This window comes from Poecilia reticulata, linkage group LG11 (assembly GCF_000633615.1).
Source record: "Poecilia reticulata strain Guanapo linkage group LG11, Guppy_female_1.0+MT, whole genome shotgun sequence".
Lineage (NCBI taxonomy): Eukaryota > Metazoa > Chordata > Actinopteri > Cyprinodontiformes > Poeciliidae > Poecilia > Poecilia reticulata.
The window spans coordinates 28215108-28231911 of NC_024341.1; the positions used below are offsets into that span (position 1 = coordinate 28215108).

At 47.5% G+C, this 16804-nt stretch overlaps 2 protein-coding genes across 2 annotated transcripts in view; both read left to right on the plus strand.

The window, feature by feature from the left end:
* xkr8.3 (XK related 8, tandem duplicate 3) overlaps nucleotides 1-1772 on the plus strand; it is a 4829-nt gene extending 3057 nt beyond the window's left edge. Inside the window, exon 3 of the mRNA XM_008422998.2 lies at nucleotides 76-1772. Coding sequence (XP_008421220.1) covers nucleotides 76-785 — 710 coding nt within the window. The 3' untranslated portion in view covers nucleotides 786-1772. The remainder of the gene's footprint in view (nucleotides 1-75) is intronic.
* Nucleotides 1773-1873: 101 nt separating this feature from the next.
* Nucleotides 1874-15890, plus strand: LOC103473065 (XK-related protein 8-like). The gene is made up of 3 exons (XM_008422999.2): nucleotides 1874-2654; nucleotides 12143-12336; nucleotides 14548-15890. The coding sequence occupies exons 1-3, from the start codon at nucleotides 2086-2088 to the stop codon at nucleotides 15306-15308; spliced, it is 1524 nt and encodes a 507-aa protein (XP_008421221.2). The 5' UTR covers nucleotides 1874-2085; the 3' UTR covers nucleotides 15309-15890.
* Nucleotides 15891-16804: the final 914 nt, after the last annotated feature.

Here is a 16804-nt window from a genome sequence, read left to right on the forward strand (position 1 = left end):
TGTGTGTGTGTGTGTGTGTGTCTCTGTGTGTGTCTCTGTGTGTGTGTGTCTCTCTGTGTCTCTGTGTGTGTGTAGTTGTGAGCGTGGCGGCCTCCGCCGCCTCCGTGGCCTGGATGGTGGTGGACTACCACCGCTCTCTGCGCTCCTTCCTGCCAGACAAGGCCGAGCAGCGCTGGGGTTCCTCCATCGTCTACTTCCTGTGGAACCTGCTGCTGATTGGCCCGCGGGTCGCCGCCCTCGCCCTCTTCTCCTCCGTCCTGCCCGGCTTCATCGCCCTCCACTTCCTGCTGCTGTGGCCGGCGCTGGTTCTGTGGGCGTGGCGGCAGGGCACCGGCTTCATGGACAGCGCCGGCGGCGAGCGGCTGTACCGCGCCACCGTGGGCCTCATCTGGTACTTCAGCTGGTTCAACGTGGCCGAGGGCCGGACGCTGGGCCGCAGCCTCATCTACCACGCCTTCGTCACGGCCGACGTGGCCGTCCTCCTCGCCACCTGGTGGAGCTACAGAGACCCGGTCCAGACGGCGGCGTACGGCGCGGCGCTGCTGCTCGCCCTGCCGCTCTGCTACCTGCTGGGGCTGCTGCTCAAAACGCTGTACTACTGCCGCTTCCACCCCAGGCTGCTGCCGCTGGGCCGCGACCTGCCCGACTCCGACGTGGCCTCCAGGGCCGCCCCCATCCAGGACGGAGCGCCGGCCGCCCCGCTGCTCAACCAGCGCATGGCCTGCCATGCCGCGCATTTCTACACCGACCGGCGCCGCGGCCGGGCGGCTCGGTCAGGAACCTGATCTTTCCGGAAGCTTCGGTTTTATCCCGATATTCCGGCTGATTGATCGGAATGATCCTGCTTTCCTGAAGCTTCCTTCAGTGAGCGTCCCTCTGCTGGACACTAGGGGGGGCTGTTTGCACCTCAGACACACATCAGACTCATCCAGTGCTTTCTGCTCCCGGGTCGGAACCAGAACCGGGTCAGACTTCAGGCTGGGCTCTGATTGGCTCTTCCGGCTCGGCTCATCGGGTTCCAGGAAACCTCAAAGAGTTTCCAACATCTGGACGTCTCAGGAACATTTAGAGACCAGAACCAGAACCAGAACCAGTGGTTCTGGTTCTGGTTCTGGTCTCCCTTTACCAGCCAGAAACATCCAATAAGCTACCTCAGGATGGACCGGACCGGACTGGACCGGACCACTGGTTCTGGTTCTGAAGGAAAGGCTCCAGCTCCGGGTCTGGTTGCCATAGAGACGGGGACTAACGACCAGCTGATGAGTAAAAACTGGTTGTTTTGACGAAGCGTCTGACTGCAAGGCAGCCTGCTGAATGATGCGTCGCCATGGCGACCAGCGTCGTCTCCGTGGCGACCAGCTGATCCCTGAACTTTGCGTCGCTCGGTTTTCTCTGGGTGAATCTGGTTTGTGTTTCCTACAGTAAATGTCGAGTTAAATAAAACGTTTTCCAGGTTTTCCAGAGTTCCTCCTGCTGCTGTTTCTCCTGGTATGGAACTAAATTCGCTCCATAAAGCTTCAGAAATTTAAATAAGACTGAAATGAAAAAAGTTCAGAACTGCTTTACAGATTGAAGTGCTTTGTTTTCTCAGTGTCAGATTCTAATTTTAAAGTTTCAGTTTCAGGACAAAATATTCCCACTCAGGAAGTAGAAACGTGTTAAAATGGATCCACGGCTAGTTGAGCATGTTGCTGTAATTTTCCTGATAATCTGACAGGAAAATCTCACAAGTGCTTCAAACAATGGAAATAAAACCAAATTGGTGTCAATTACCTGCGATGTTTGTTGATCAGTCATGTAAACTTTCTGTGCTGCTCTGGTTTGGAGATGTTATCTTGTTTCTGGTAATAAACGTGAGTCGGAGCTCCCTGACGGTGCGGCTGGTTCCCGTGGCCCGGTGGGCTGAACTGGAGAACCTGAGGGCTGCAGCAAACGCTGCCGCAGCTCAACACCCGACTTTTTACCGCAGGTCCTGAATGGGGTCATTTCTGCTCAGTCTGTGTTTCCATGTGGGAACAGTTTGTTTTTACTGACTTTGAGCTGCGTTTAGTATGAAGGCTGCTTTATAAATAAGATTTATTACTGATGGTCACTGCGACACGTCAGCTAGTCCGCCATATTGGAAGTGGCAAGTCTTCTCCCTTTTTCAATTTAAATGTTTATTTATTTGTTTTACAAACTCTGAACGACCTTTATGGCTCCAATGTAGCTCCATACTCCTGTCGGCAGATCGTTGCAGTGGAGCTTCCGGATCCCTTTAAGGCGCCGCCTCTGTGGGCGGAGTTAGTGACTTCTTTTGAACTTCGGCTCTTCCTTTCGGTCTTGAATTCAACAGACTGTCAGTTTAGTGATGCAGCATTTCAGGGACCAAACATGACGCTTCGAGTGGACTGTCTGCTGACCACCGCCGGGCTGCCGCTGTTCCTGGTCGACATCGTCCTGGACGTCCTGGCTGCTGTGGAGTTTTACAGGGAGGGATCGTACCTGTGCCTCGGGGTGCTGCTGGTGCTGCTCATGGGCTCCTCGGTGCTGGTGCAGCTCTACAGCTGGCTCTGGTACAGCTACGATCATTTTGAGATGAGGACCAGAGTGGAGGAGTCCGCGAAGTCCGGCCTCGGGGTTCTGCACTGGGTCCAGCTGGGGATCTACGTCAGGTGCGTCCAAAGTTCCTCCAGAGCTCAGCAGCAGCTTTATGTAACCAGAGGGAGGAGGACCTCTGTCTGTCTGTCTGTCTGTCTGTCTGTCTGTCTGTCTGTCTGTCTGTCTGTCTGTCTGTCTGTCTGTCTGTCCGTCCGTCCGTCCGTCTGTCCGTCCGTCCGTCCGTCCGTCCGTAAAACCTTCACTTTACAGGAAATGGCAGCTGAAGTCCTGCTCCGTAAAAAAGCAGGAGGAAAACCCGAACCGGTCCGATACCAGGCGAACCGAACCGAACCGCAGAGCTTCAGGTTCTGCTCCAAACCAGCAGAGTGAAGATTTTTACCTTCAGTTTTTGTCTTCAACCAGAGAAACGCGCGGAATTAATTCAAAATAAAACTTTAAATGTTTCCTAATATTTTAAAATATAAAACTCGCCGAACTTGAAATACAAATTTTTTTTAATCACATTTATTTCGATTCAAACAAGGTGTATAAAAATACAGATGGGTTTATGAATAAGTTATGATAACATAAAAAACCTTAAAGTACTGGATCCATATCTTAGTAAAGTTTTAATAACAATTACAGTAAAACCTGCATCAGATTTTCATTTTTATTTTACCCAGAAGTTAGTCTGGAATAAACCCAGAATGTCTGAAATAACATTTATTAATGTCAACAATGTTTCATGTTTTTATGGCTCATTTCTCCTCCTGAGGTGCAGTGATGGCCTCTGAGGTCCCCGCACCATCACCCTGATCTCATCTACACTGACGGGCTGAACCTGATGATTAAAGTACATTTTTAGGCCACAAACCTTCCAGGAGTGAATCTTTGAGTTTAATGTTTAAAATGCAGCTGAAGAGGGAAAATAATGATTTTATTCCTCTCCATCTCATCTGGCTGAGATGTTTTCTGAGTTGTGGTTTCTGAACTTAATCATGTGTTGGAGTGACATGCAGTCATGTTATGGCCTGACACACACACACACACACACACACACACACAGCCAGTCAGGTGTTTGTGTAGCAGAGTCAATTTTATTTATTTATTTAATTTTCTTTATGAACCTTCTCAAAACTCAATTTTTTAGAATTGATATGTCTGTTATGTATTATTTGTTTATATTGCTTTTATTTTTGGTCTCCAGTATGTAGAATCTTCATCTATGAATATTAGTTTTTCTTTGCTTTTTAATTGTATTTTATTTTGGTGGGGAAGCTTTTATTTTCTTACTTCCTKTTTTTGCGTCATATCCTGTGTGTTCCCGCCGCGCCTCCTCAGTTCGCGCCTAGCTGCGCTGAGGAGAGGTGAGCGTTTTTCTGTTTGTGTATTGAAGTGTTGAAAATGTTGTAAACTCATAAGTTTTCATATATATATTGTTGTTTGGTTGTTTTATGGTTGGAGCAGCACCTTACTGGGCCTTTGGTTCCCACGGTTGTAGCATCTGTTGGGTTTTCTTCGCCAAGGTGATTGTTTTGTGTCTTTTTTTTTTCTGGTTGGTTAAGGCGTGTGTGTGCGGAAGCTGAAGCCCAGGAGCTGCTGCAGTGACATTTTTTTGTTTTAAACAGGTATGTGTGCTGTTTAAAACCTTATTTGGATGTTAGATTAACGTATTTAGTGTATTTCAATGTTATGGTGGGAAATTGTAATTATAGAATTGATTATTTCTGTTTAGGTTTCACTTTAATTGTTTTGTAAGACTGTAGATTTATTTTAATGCTAGTGAATCTCAGAACTTTGGTTTTGTTTAATGTATTTCGCTCAGTTCGCGCCTAGCTGCGCTGAGGAGAGGCGTGTGTGTGCGGAAGCTGAAGCCCAGGAGCTGCTGCAGTGACATTTTTTTGTTTTAAACAGGAATAAAGCATCGTAAATCCTGGTTCCTGCTGTGGTCATTTTACATCTGTTACATCTGGTGCCGTGACCCGGATGCCTAGATCAGCCGCGGCCGATCACCGAGGTTCTGCTGTGTGCTTGGAACGTCGAATACTCAAGTTGGTGGACTAGTGGGTTCTGTTGGATTCCATTTTGGTTGCTATCCTGCGACGGTTTCAAAGCACAAAACTGGATCTCAAGGTTTCAGGTTAATAACCTAAAAAAAAAGAAAAAAAAAAACTGTGTCTGCTGCCTCCTGCATATTTACATTTTGTTAAGGGACATTTTTTCATAGCAAGATTGTTTTCTGTGTTTTGTTTTATATACTATGGCAGAGAAAAATCAAAAAACATATGATGTATTTTTATCCCCTGTTGGAAGAGGAAGAGGTTTACTTAGCCCAGAGAAAACCTTTGATAATGACACTCCGGGAGCTACCTCCACAATGCAGTGTGCATTGGATGATGGTAGAGACAGACATGAACCATTGCATTCAACACCCACTGATTCCAGTGAGAGCAGCACTACACATCAGTTACGTGAACTTATTGGGGAATTAGGAAGTCAAATCGGCGAATCCATAGCTAGCCGCCTCCTAGCCTGCCAGCCAGCTCTTAGCTCACAGGCTCCTCCCAACAAATCACCTAGAGCTGAAACATTCACAGCAACTGCTGACACCTCCAGAATAAGTCTAATAGTCAGACCTGATATTAAAGACCCATCCATGTTCCGTGGTGATGGCACAGACAAGTACTCCATTCATGAGTGGATAGACACGGTTGAAGTGTACTTACAGAAACGAGACCCCCCACCTTGTGAACAAGCAGAGGAAGTTTTAAACCATCTCTGTGGCAAAGCTAAAAGTATTGTCAAAGTGGGCCTGAAGAGTAGCTCAACCAGCAACACCCCAGTAGCACCAGAGACAATATACAATATTCTGAGGCGCTACTTCAGTGATACTCCTGGCTCATGTCTACCTTTGGCCGATTTCTACGCCACCCAGCCAAAAGCTAAAGAAACGCCTGTAGACTATTGGATCAGATTAAACACTGCTGCAGAAGTGGCAGACAGGCATCTAAAGTGCCAGGGGGGTAAAATGGACAACATGGACTCAGAAATAGCCATTATGTTCGTCAGGAATTGTCCAGATACCAATCTTGCTAGTGTTTTTAAATGTAAGCCTACAAGTAAATGGTCCCTGGCTGATGTGCAAGAAGCTATTGACGAGCATCAGAGGGAATACCAAGCTAAAAAAACAACCACAGCTCTGCCCAATGCACATGCTCTCCGTGTAGCTGCCGCTGTAACAGCCAGTGAACCCCTAGAAAATAACGCAGAGTACACCAATATAAACACAGCCAAGCTATCTGAACCTGCTAAACCAAGTACAGCTGTTATTTCAGAGTCAAATGCTTTGGAGAGAGTACTTAGCATGCTAGAAAGAGTACTGGAGCGTACAAACCAGCCTGGTCCTTTTGCTGTTCGACCAGAGGCTGCTCCATTCAGCAATGGTTCCCCCTGCAGGGTCTGCAGACAGACCTCGCATTCCACACGTACCCATTGTATGCGGGAGAAAAGATGTCTGGAATGCTTAGAGACTGGGCATCAAAGAAAGGACTGTCCTAAGGGGTCTTCAAATCAACCAGGCAACACTTTACTGCATCAGGGAAACTAAAACACTCACATGAGGGAGGGGATAGTGTGAGTGATAGAGACAAAACCCTCAAACTTGAAGATGATGCACAGACCGTATACTCTGAGTGTGTAAATTCCGTTCCGTCTAATACTACTGTTCTATTCCAGAACATAAATAGGCTTGACAAAGCTGACAGTCTGTTCTATGCAGATGCTGAGGTGGAGGATGAAGTGTCGTTGAAAGCCCTGCTTGACACTGGCTCAATGACATGTACTATCAGTGAAGAAGCTGAACAAACGTTAATTTGTGCAGATTCAGTCTCCATGTCTAAAGACATTTGCCCTGACATCACACTTGTTGGTTGTGGTGGAGTGAAAGTTAAGCCTAAATGCATTTATGACCTAAAGATGAAAGTGTATGGCTGCACCTTCAGAGTCCCTGCACTGGTTGTTCCTGGGCAGCAAGATGAGCTGATTCTTGGAACAAATGTTATCAAGTACCTTCTTAAGCAGTTTAAACAATCTAAACAGTTTTGGCAGGTTCTGAGTAAGCCTGATTCAGAAGAAGCACCCGAAGTAATGCAATTCCTCAACATGCTGTCTGGCATTAAGAGATGGAATGGAGAAACTATCCCTGATGTTATTGGGACAGCCAAATTAATGCAGGCTGTTACTCTTCTGCCCAGGCAGGAACATTTAGTCTGGAGCAAGTTGCCGGCAGCCTCATCCTGTTCTGAAGGCAGCGCTGTCTTGATTGAACCAACCAAAGCAATGATCCATAAGAATGACATAATGGTTTGTAGATCCATTGCCACTATGAACGGTGAGAGATTGGTTCCAGTCAGAGTCCTAAATACTTCAAGTAAGCCAGTAACTCTGAGACGCAATACAAAGGTGGCAGAGGTGTCGGCTTGCATTGCTGTGGAGGATCTGGACGAGACTTCTGAGCTGACTGAAGCTAACTCATTTAAGGTAAAAAACCAGGCACTGCACAGTGAACTGACTGGTGACGCACAAGACCTTGACTCATCAAACTACCAAGAGTCCTTAGTCAAACTTGGACTTGAGAGTTTGGACATTAAATCCTGTGAGGTGTCAGACTATTGGAAGGGCCGGTTGTTGCAACTCGTCCGAAAGTATGAGGCTGTCTTTTCAAAAACTAAGCTTGACTGCGGCTCAGCGAAGGATGTTGTTCACAGGATTCATCTGTCTGACTCTCGACCCTTCAGGCTCCCATACCGCCGTGTGCCACCTGGACATTACCATAAACTCCGACAGGTGCTCTCAGAGATGGAAGAACTCGAGATAATCCGCAAGTCAAAGAGTGAATGGGCATCACCACTGGTCCTTGTGTGGAAAAAGAATGGGGACCTGAGGATCTGTGTAGATTATCGATGGTTAAATGCCCGCACAATAAAGGACGCCCATCCTTTGCCACACCAAGCAGACTGTCTCGCAGCTTTGGGTGGTAGCACTATATTCAGTGCTATGGATCTCACCTCCGGCTTCTATAATATTGCTGTGGCAGAAGAGGACAAGAAGTTGACAGCTTTCACAACACCCATGGGTCTTTATGAGTTCAACCGCCTTCCCCAGGGATTGTGCAATAGTCCAGCCAGCTTCATGCGACTAATGATGAGTATATTTGGAGATCAAAACTTCCTGACTCTTCTCTGCTACTTGGATGATGTTCTAGTCTATGCATCCAATGAGGCCGAGGCCCTGAGAAGGCTGGAAATGGTCTTCAGCAGACTGAGAGACCATGGACTAAAGTTAGCCCCTAAAAAATGTCAGTTCCTCAGAAGGAGCGTAAAGTTCCTCGGACACATTGTGGACAGTAATGGTGTCTCGACTGATCCAGACAAGATCAAGGCTATAACATCAATGCAAGTTGCAGATCTTATGATGGAGGACGGAGTGACACCCTCTCAAAGGAAAGTCAAATCATTCTTGGGCATGATAATGTACTATCAGCAGTTTATTCAGGACTGTTCCAAGCTAGCCAAACCCCTTTTTGCTCTTACAGCTGCTCCGAGAGGGAGGAAAGGCAACCCACGTGGCGTCGCTTCATTCAAAAAACTGCATGCAAGTGACTGGAAGCAAGAGCATGAAGACTCATTTGAGCTGCTGAAGTCTGCACTTTTGAAATCTGTTGTCCTTGCCCATCCTGATTTTAACAAGCCGTTCATCCTCTCAACTGATGCCTCTACTGATGGTCTCGGGGCTGTGTTATCCCAGGTTCAGGAAGGGGAGAGCAAAGCCCGACCGGTCGCTTTTGCTAGTAAAGCGCTGACCCGTGCCCAGAGCAAATACCCTGCCCATCGGTTAGAGTTCCTTGCACTGAAATGGTCGGTTTGTGATAAGTTTAGTCATTGGCTCAAAGGACACACATTCACTGTTTGGACAGATAACAACCCCTTGACGTATATCCTCACTAAGCCTAAACTCGACGCATGTGAGCAAAGATGGGTGGCAAAGTTGTCCCCTTACAGCTTCAGCATCAAATACATACCTGGAAGTAAAAATGTAGTCGCTGACGCTTTGAGCAGACAACCATTCGTCAAGAACAGAGTCTCCCAAAGGCTGGTGACTGAGTCTTATGAAGCTTTATTGGAGGAGTCACAACAAGTGAGGCAAGATGCAGTTCAGGAGGTCTTTCGGGTCAGTACAGACCATCAAGGGGATGAATACCTCCAGTCTCTCCAACGCCCGGAACGTCAGTCGCTGAGTGAAGAAGAGGTATCTGCAGTTCTGCTGGGACATGCAAGGTGGGACCTCAGTCACGAGCAAAGGGTGTTGACTTGGCTGGCTCAAGACGTAGAGGGGCTGGTGCCGACTGGTTTGGTACCTCTACCTATGCTCTCCCTTCAGACCCTCCAGGAGGCACAACAGAATGACCCTGTACTATCTCAGGTCATCCCGTTTGTCATGCGAGGCAGAAGACCATCCAGGAGAGAAAAATGCAGCCTGCTGCCAAAGGCTTTGAAGCTCCTGAAACAGTGGGAGAAGCTAAGGATGCTTGACAACATTCTATATCGGGTGTGTAAAGATCTAAGTACTGGCAAGAAACGACACCAGTTTGTAACCCCCTTGTCTCTGATAGGCCAAGCACTTCATGGCGTCCACAATGAGGCTGGACATCAAGGCCAACACCGGACATTACACCTMGCCAGGCAACGATTCTTTTGGCTCAGTATGGAGCACAGTGTCCGCGAGTATGTCAAATGCTGCAAACGTTGTGTTGTGAGCAAAACCCCTGAACCCGAGGGTCGAGCTCCACTAGAGAGCATAAAAACAACAAGCCCTCTGGAGTTGGTGTGTCTCGACTTCTGGTCCGCAGAAGATGCAAGGGGTCGGACTGTTGATGTGTTGGTGGTAACCGACCATTTTACCAAGATGGCTCACGCTTTCCAGTGCTCTGACCAAACTGCCAAACAAGTGGCCCGCAAGCTATGGGACAGATACTTCTGTATTTATGGCTTTCCTCAAAGAATCCATTCGGACCAGGGGGCAAACTTCGAGAGTCAGTTGATCCAAGAGCTGCTTCAAGTGGCAGGGGTAAAAAAGTCGAGGACCACTCCATATCACCCAATGGGCAACGGCCAGGCTGAGAGGTTTAACAGAACCCTTGGTAATATGATCAGAGCCTTGCCACCCCGTGATAAGTGCATGTGGCCACAGATGTTACAAACATTGACTTTTGCTTACAATTGCACTGCCCATGAGTCAACTGGTTATGCGCCTTTCTATTTGATGTTTGGCCGGATTCCTCGCCTCCCAGTAGATGTCATGTTCCARAATGTGGAAAGAGATAATGAAGTCATGGATTACCACAGCTACACAAAAAGAGTCAGAGAGGACCTTAAAGAGGCTTTAGCTGCTGCTCAGGATAATGCCTACTCCAGCCAGCAGCGTCAGGCCCGGTTGTACAATCTAAAAACAAGGGGCACGGACATAGCTGAAGGGGATCAAGTACTYTTGGCTAATAAAGGGGAACGTGGCCGTAGGAAGCTTGCAGACAAGTGGTCTTCTACCATCTACATTGTTGTGTCTCATGATCCCAGATGCCATACTTACCACATCAAAGACACAGCAACTGGACAAGAGAAAGTAGTCCATCGTAACTTACTCCTGTCAGCAAACTTCCTGCCGCTTGAGTTGGACAAAGATCAAGAGTCGGTGTTTTCCTCTGACATCACCCCAGATCCAAGTACTGTTAACAGTGGTGACCAGGATGTCTCAGTTGTGTGTTCGGAGAGTAATGGATTGGACCGCACTGCTGACTGGGTGGCCAATACGGTTTCCTCAAATCCTGAAGACCTCCAGGATGCTAAAAGTTGTGTCGGGAATCTTCAAACAGAAGCAAGTGATGCTGAAAGTATTGGAGAGATCGAAAACAACACTGCTAAGGGCCCAGACTTGCCACATAAACAGCCAGAAACTGATGAAGAAAAAGTTGTTATAAGTCCTGGTAGGCCAACAACTCCAACAACTGGTGCTGTAAGTCTTGTCAGATCCAGGGCCGGCAGGATAATCAAACCAGTTAACAGACTGATACAAAACATGGCACAAAGGAACACACAGACACGTAATGTAGTCTCTGAATTTGCAAGGAGTTTATTTTTGTAAGAGTAATCAACTTTTGTTTGTGAATAGAGTATGGTAGTATTACACCTCTGTAAATACGTCAACACCCATTAGTTAAAGTGTATGGGAGAGTAACAGCCACTGACTGTGAGGTTGTGTTTACGGCACAATCTTTTAGCAAGCAGACATTGTTGAGTCTGGCCAACTTTCCAATGTTGCTTTTCCTTTTTAGAGGGAGACCTTTAATGYTGCTCAGGTGCATGTGGTCACTGTTTGTCAGATGGCGAGAATGTTATTCTGTGTCCAGTCTTGATTAATGTTGGGACGGTTTTGAGAAGTTCAGGGGGGAGTATGTAGCAGAGTCAATTTTATTTATTTATTTAATTTTCTTTATGAACCTTCTCAAAACTCAATTTTTTAGAATTGATATGTCTGTTATGTATTATTTGTTTATATTGCTTTTATTTTTGGTCTCCAGTATGTAGAATCTTCATCTATGAATATTAGTTTTTCTTTGCTTTTTAATTGTATTTTATTTTGGTGGGGAAGCTTTTATTTTCTTACTTCCTGTTTTTGCGTCATATCCTGTGTGTTCCCGCCGCGCCTCCTCAGTTCGCGCCTAGCTGCGCTGAGGAGAGGTGAGCGTTTTTCTGTTTGTGTATTGAAGTGTTGAAAATGTTGTAAACTCATAAGTTTTCATATATATATTGTTGTTTGGTTGTTTTATGGTTGGAGCAGCACCTTACTGGGCCTTTGGTTCCCACGGTTGTAGCATCTGTTGGGTTTTCTTCGCCAAGGTGATTGTTTTGTGTCTTTTTTTTTTCTGGTTGGTTAAGGCGTGTGTGTGCGGAAGCTGAAGCCCAGGAGCTGCTGCAGTGACATTTTTTTGTTTTAAACAGGTATGTGTGCTGTTTAAAACCTTATTTGGATGTTAGATTAACGTATTTAGTGTATTTCAATGTTATGGTGGGAAATTGTAATTATAGAATTGATTATTTCTGTTTAGGTTTCACTTTAATTGTTTTGTAAGACTGTAGATTTATTTTAATGCTAGTGAATCTCAGAACTTTGGTTTTGTTTAATGTATTTCGCTCAGTTCGCGCCTAGCTGCGCTGAGGAGAGGCGTGTGTGTGCGGAAGCTGAAGCCCAGGAGCTGCTGCAGTGACATTTTTTTGTTTTAAACAGGAATAAAATTAGCCTGATTCCTGATCCTTCGTCGTCATTGTGTCAACCGCTACATTTGCTACCGGCTCCTGTTGCGTCATGGGAACCTCCGCATGGAGGAAACGTGACGCCTCGTCTCCTGAGTCATGCTGCTGCGCTCTGAGGAAACCTGCTCTGGAAACCGGAGGATGATTCTTATGAAATCCAGCTGGTTATTAACTCGGTGGAACTGGTTTCATTTCAGACATGCAGCCGTCATGGAGACGTCTGTGAAGAGCTGCTGCTCCGACTGTGACAGCCAGGAGGAAGACACGGCGGCGTTCCTGACCCAGGACCTGAGCATGCTGCGGATCATCGAGACCTTCTCAGAAAGCGCGCCTCAGATCGTCCTGCTGCTCGCCGTCCTCCTGCAGGACGGGTCGCTGGAGCTGTTCCAAGGTTTCCTCTGACCTTCACCAGCATCACCAGTAAAATCTGGTCATCAACCAGAGAATGAGTCACTCTGTTGATAAAAATGGCATTTAGATTAATCTAGATCAGTGTTTCTCACCCTGTTCGCCCCCCCCCTCCCCCCCCAGCCTTTATCTAATTTAAACACCTGCTTTACTATCGACCTGTCAGTTCGTGCAGGTCGGCCTTTTTATTTGTAGGCTGAACCAAAACACACCTTATTCCACAGCATCTATTTAATTTGTCAAAGTCAAGCTAACTAAGCTACTTCGCTGTTTTCCCTAACTTATTTCTCACCTGGTTATCTAGTCATGGTGTAGATGGTTCATAGCAAAACACTGCGTTCCTTTCTATAGAGCTTATAGCAGAGAACTGGAGGCGGGAACCTGCATTAGTGACATCATAGTACAAGGAGTCCAGTTTAAAGTAACATTGGAGCTCATGTAAGGACATTGTGATATATATCGTCTATTGTGATATAGCAAAAATATATCAGGATATTAGATGTTCCTCATATCCACCAGCCCTACAATGTGCTGCATAATGAACCATGAGTAGTTACTCTCCTTTGCTGGCTGGGGAAATGGTTTGACGTAACCACCGTCTGTGAGCTTGTGGACGTCTTTGGAGTAAATGGAAACTGTCTCTACCGGCCGTTTCTCTGTCCCACGCAGCTGGAGCAGGACAGCTGCTCCAGCTGTCCTGCTCCAGCTGCTCCAGCTGCTCCAGCTGCTCCAGCTGCTCCAGCTGCTCCAGCTGCTCCAGCTGCTCCAGCTGCTCCAGCTCCCTGTACTCCAGGGTTAGGGTTAAAGAACAGGTTAGTTTCCGTACCTGTTCACACCATCAGCCATTAGTCTCCTCCTCTTGTATGCCTCCATGTTTTGTCTCGAGCTGGTGATCAACTGCTCACTTCTGTGTGGCAGCATTTTCAGCTGCCACAGCTTCTCCATGTGACGTAGCTGGAGGGTCACTCTAGTCGCGAGGCTCTGCTGTGGGGACAGTTGGTGGCGTAACAAACTCGGCCTTGTAAAGTCCATCCCAGCCTGTGAGCTGCTGCAGGTCCACCAGGGACACTGAGGTGTCCTGTGGTAATCTGAGCCAATCAGCAGGAACATTAAACGTCTTTAGTGGATGGCAGTGGAACGTCTCTGACACGACAACATTTCTACTGCAGAGCCTCAGCTGGACAGTTTAGCTGTGAACGTTTGTGGTAGGAAGACCAGGTAGGTTGTGATGCAGTAGAGAAACCACCATGGATGATGCAGCTTCTTGCTGAACTGTGTGGAGGGAGATCTGCAGGCTCCTCCTGAAGGTCCCGGCTGGATGCATCCCAGCATTATGTGATCTGGTCTCCAGTTGCTGCTTCTGGCTGATCAATGTAGAGTCTGAATCACGAGGCTCCTCAGCTGCTGCAGTCGTTTGGCTGGGACTAACCAGCAGGATGTCCAGATGCTTCCTCTCCCATGATGCTTTGAGGTTCCACCAGGAAGCCTGATGTTTCCATGAGCATAAGAATAAAGTCTGATTTGATCTGATGAGCAGCCAGAGATCTTTGTGACTTGTAGGATGACGGCGGTAGCAGTTTGTCCTGCAGGTGAGTCGACGGTTCGATTCTCGCTGTCTGCCTCTGATGGTGTCGTTAAACCTTACCTGCTGGTGGGCCGGGGCCCAGCAGGGGGCGTCGCTGCCTCAGATGACGTTTGCCTTGAATCGTTTCTGACCAAATTCTACCACAAAGTAAAGAACTAAGTAATATAAAAATGAAAATACAGATAAATATTAACCGCAGCTCCTGAAAATAGTCTCACAATAAAAATGACCAAGTTTTTATTTGGCAAAGCCATGAATTACATGAAACAGATCATAATTATGCATTGCTGTGAATAGAGATTAAATGACCATCAAACATTCATAATACTTGACCAAACGGTGCGTAGATTCATCTCTAAGGCAAAAGAGTGAAGCACAAATCATATGACTTACTTCCAACAGACGCACACTGCTGGACAGCTGGATTAAACGGCTCATCACTCTGATAGCCACCTGGTGGCGGAAATAAGAACTACATGTAAAAGGGAATCCTGGACTAGACTGGAAACGAGACGGTCCTGTGCAGCGGCTGCTGGTCTCATGTTGGGTGTGTGTGAAGGCAGCTTTGTGTGTGATGACCTCTGAACCCTCTGTCATCTCTTCCCTCAGTGTTGAAGACCGTCGGCTCGCTGTCGGCCGTGGCGTACTGCGTGACCACCTACCACCGCTGCTTGCGCTCCTTCCTGCCGGACAAGGAGGAGCAGTCCATCCTGTCCTCGCTCGTCTTCTTCACCTGGAACCTGCTGCTCCTGGCCGCCCGCGTCGTGGCGCTCGCCCTCTTCGCCTCCGTGTTTCCCTGCTTCATCTTCTCACACTTCGTCTGCTCCTGGCTGCTCTTCTGCTACTTCGCCTGGTGGGTCGACACACACTTCATGGAGAGCGTGGGGGGGGAGCGGCTGTACCGGGCCACCGTGGGTCTCATCTGGTACTTCGACTGGTTCAACGTGGTGGACGGGAAGACCAGGAACTGGGCCATCTTGTACCACGGCTGGATCCTGCTGGACATCCTTGTCCTCTGTGGACTGTGGTTCTGGAAGATGAGCTGGGATCCTCCTGACTTTGAGCTGTCCAGTCTGCAGGCGGCCGTCGTTTGGGGCGCCGTGGTCGCCGGATACGCCGTGGGTTTGGTTCTGAGGATCGTTTACTACGCCTTCTTCCACCCAAAGTTGAGCAAAGACGAGCTGATAGGAGGCAGCGTGAAGACGCAGGCCGATGAAATGGACGCCCCTCATGATGATGGCGGACATGCCATGTTTCGTTCAGCGGCCAGAACCCCCACCGGGCCGAGCCGCCCGCCGCTCCGCAACAAGAGGATGAAGAAACTGGCTGAGAACTTCTACTCTTCATCCGCTGATGGGGCTGAGGTCTGAAACCTGCAGCATCGGGTTGAACTGGACTTTAACTAGGCCGTTTCTCCTCCAGGATCAGCCTCAGAGACCCGTCCTGAACCCGTCCTGCTCCTCAGAACCAGAACCCGACCTGCTGCTTTAAATCGCAGGAGAAGAAAGTCCATCACATCCAGGACAAATGTTCTGGTTCTGGTTCTGCTCAGGGTTCTGGTTCTGGTTCTGCTCAGGGTTCTGGTTCTGGTGCTACATTAGGTTCTCTCTCGTCGGTCGTTCCTGCAGCGTTCAGCCGGACCGGTTCCGACCCGTCTCGGTGTCTGGAGGCGGGTCGGAACCGCGGGTTCCCAGCCGGGCTTAGAAATATAAAATGGAATAATTTATTAATCTTGTTTTCTGTTGTGGATAAATTTATAAAAGATCAAATGTTTTCTGCCAGTTTTATTCTAGTTGTAAAGCAGATAAACGTTCATGAAGCTAATCGTCCGTCAGATGAACCCGATTATTCCTGATCACAGATGATGGAGGCGGATCCGACTCACCGACGGATCGGATTTAGTTTCTTTGTGTTCAGCAGCCAGAAGCTCCAGGCCTGCGGTGGATGTTAGCGTTAGCATCCCCAGTAACCGTTTCTCTGACTGCAGAACATTCAGATTCAGTTTCGGCCTCGTTGAGGTCAAAGTTCACCACCTGGTGGAAGCAGAGAATAAACTGATTCCCATCATTTCAGGCAGATTTGATCCCATCAGGAGCAGAAACATGTTTCCTGCTTTAGAACCCGGTTGATGAACCATCGAGGTTCAGCGTTTCATCCTGTTAGTCGACGTGTTTACAGGACAAACCAGCTGCAGGTTGGATTTTCATGGAAAAACTTCTTATTTTTGCCGCAGACTGTAAAATAAAATGAAACGATGGAGCTCAGAGCTCGGACGTCGGCTCCAAACTCAATTCATTTCTGCTTCTTTTATATCTGAAATGTTTTTTATGTAAACTATTTTTACAGAATAAAATCAGACTGGAAACGTTTCTGGAGTTTGTTTCTGTTCCGTTGAGCTTCCTGCTCCGCAGCAGAGAACCAGGATGAAACCCGCTTGGTTCTGTCCGGCTCCAGGTCCAGTCCAGGTTTTCAACACCAGCTGCTGCTCGTCACAAACTGGCAGGAAGCTGAACCTGAAAATGACATCCACACGGTGGTGGCAGCATCATGCTGTGGGACCAGGGAGACGGGTGGGTGGAGCTAAATCAGGACAATCCTGAAGGAAAACCTGTTGGAGGCTGCAGAGGAGCTGGGACTGGGGTCAAAGTTCAACTTCCAGCTGAACGTCCAGACATTTACCTTGTGACATCACTTCCTGTCTGGTTAGACAGGAAGTTGATCCGGAACAAGAGAATCAGGTTTCTGCTGGACGGATCCGATTTATGAACATTATGTTACACACACATACAAAATGTTAGGTTTTTTTTCCAAATTTCTGTGTGATGTATCAATTTGGAAAATTTAAATTTAATGACTTTGTATAAAA

What these genes read in the sequence shown, in the direction of transcription:
- LOC103473065 (XM_008422999.2), top strand. Translation starts at nt 2,086, where the DNA reads ATGGTCACTGCGACACGTCAGCTAGTCCGCCATATTGGAAGTGGCAAG. An exon ending in CAGCTGGGGATCTACGTCAG is followed by an intron (nt 2,655 to 12,142) that starts GTGCGTCCAAAG and finishes GTTTCATTTCAG; the next exon opens with ACATGCAGCCGTCATGGAGA. An exon ending in GTCGCTGGAGCTGTTCCAAG is followed by an intron (nt 12,337 to 14,547) that starts GTTTCCTCTGAC and finishes CTCTTCCCTCAG; the next exon opens with TGTTGAAGACCGTCGGCTCG.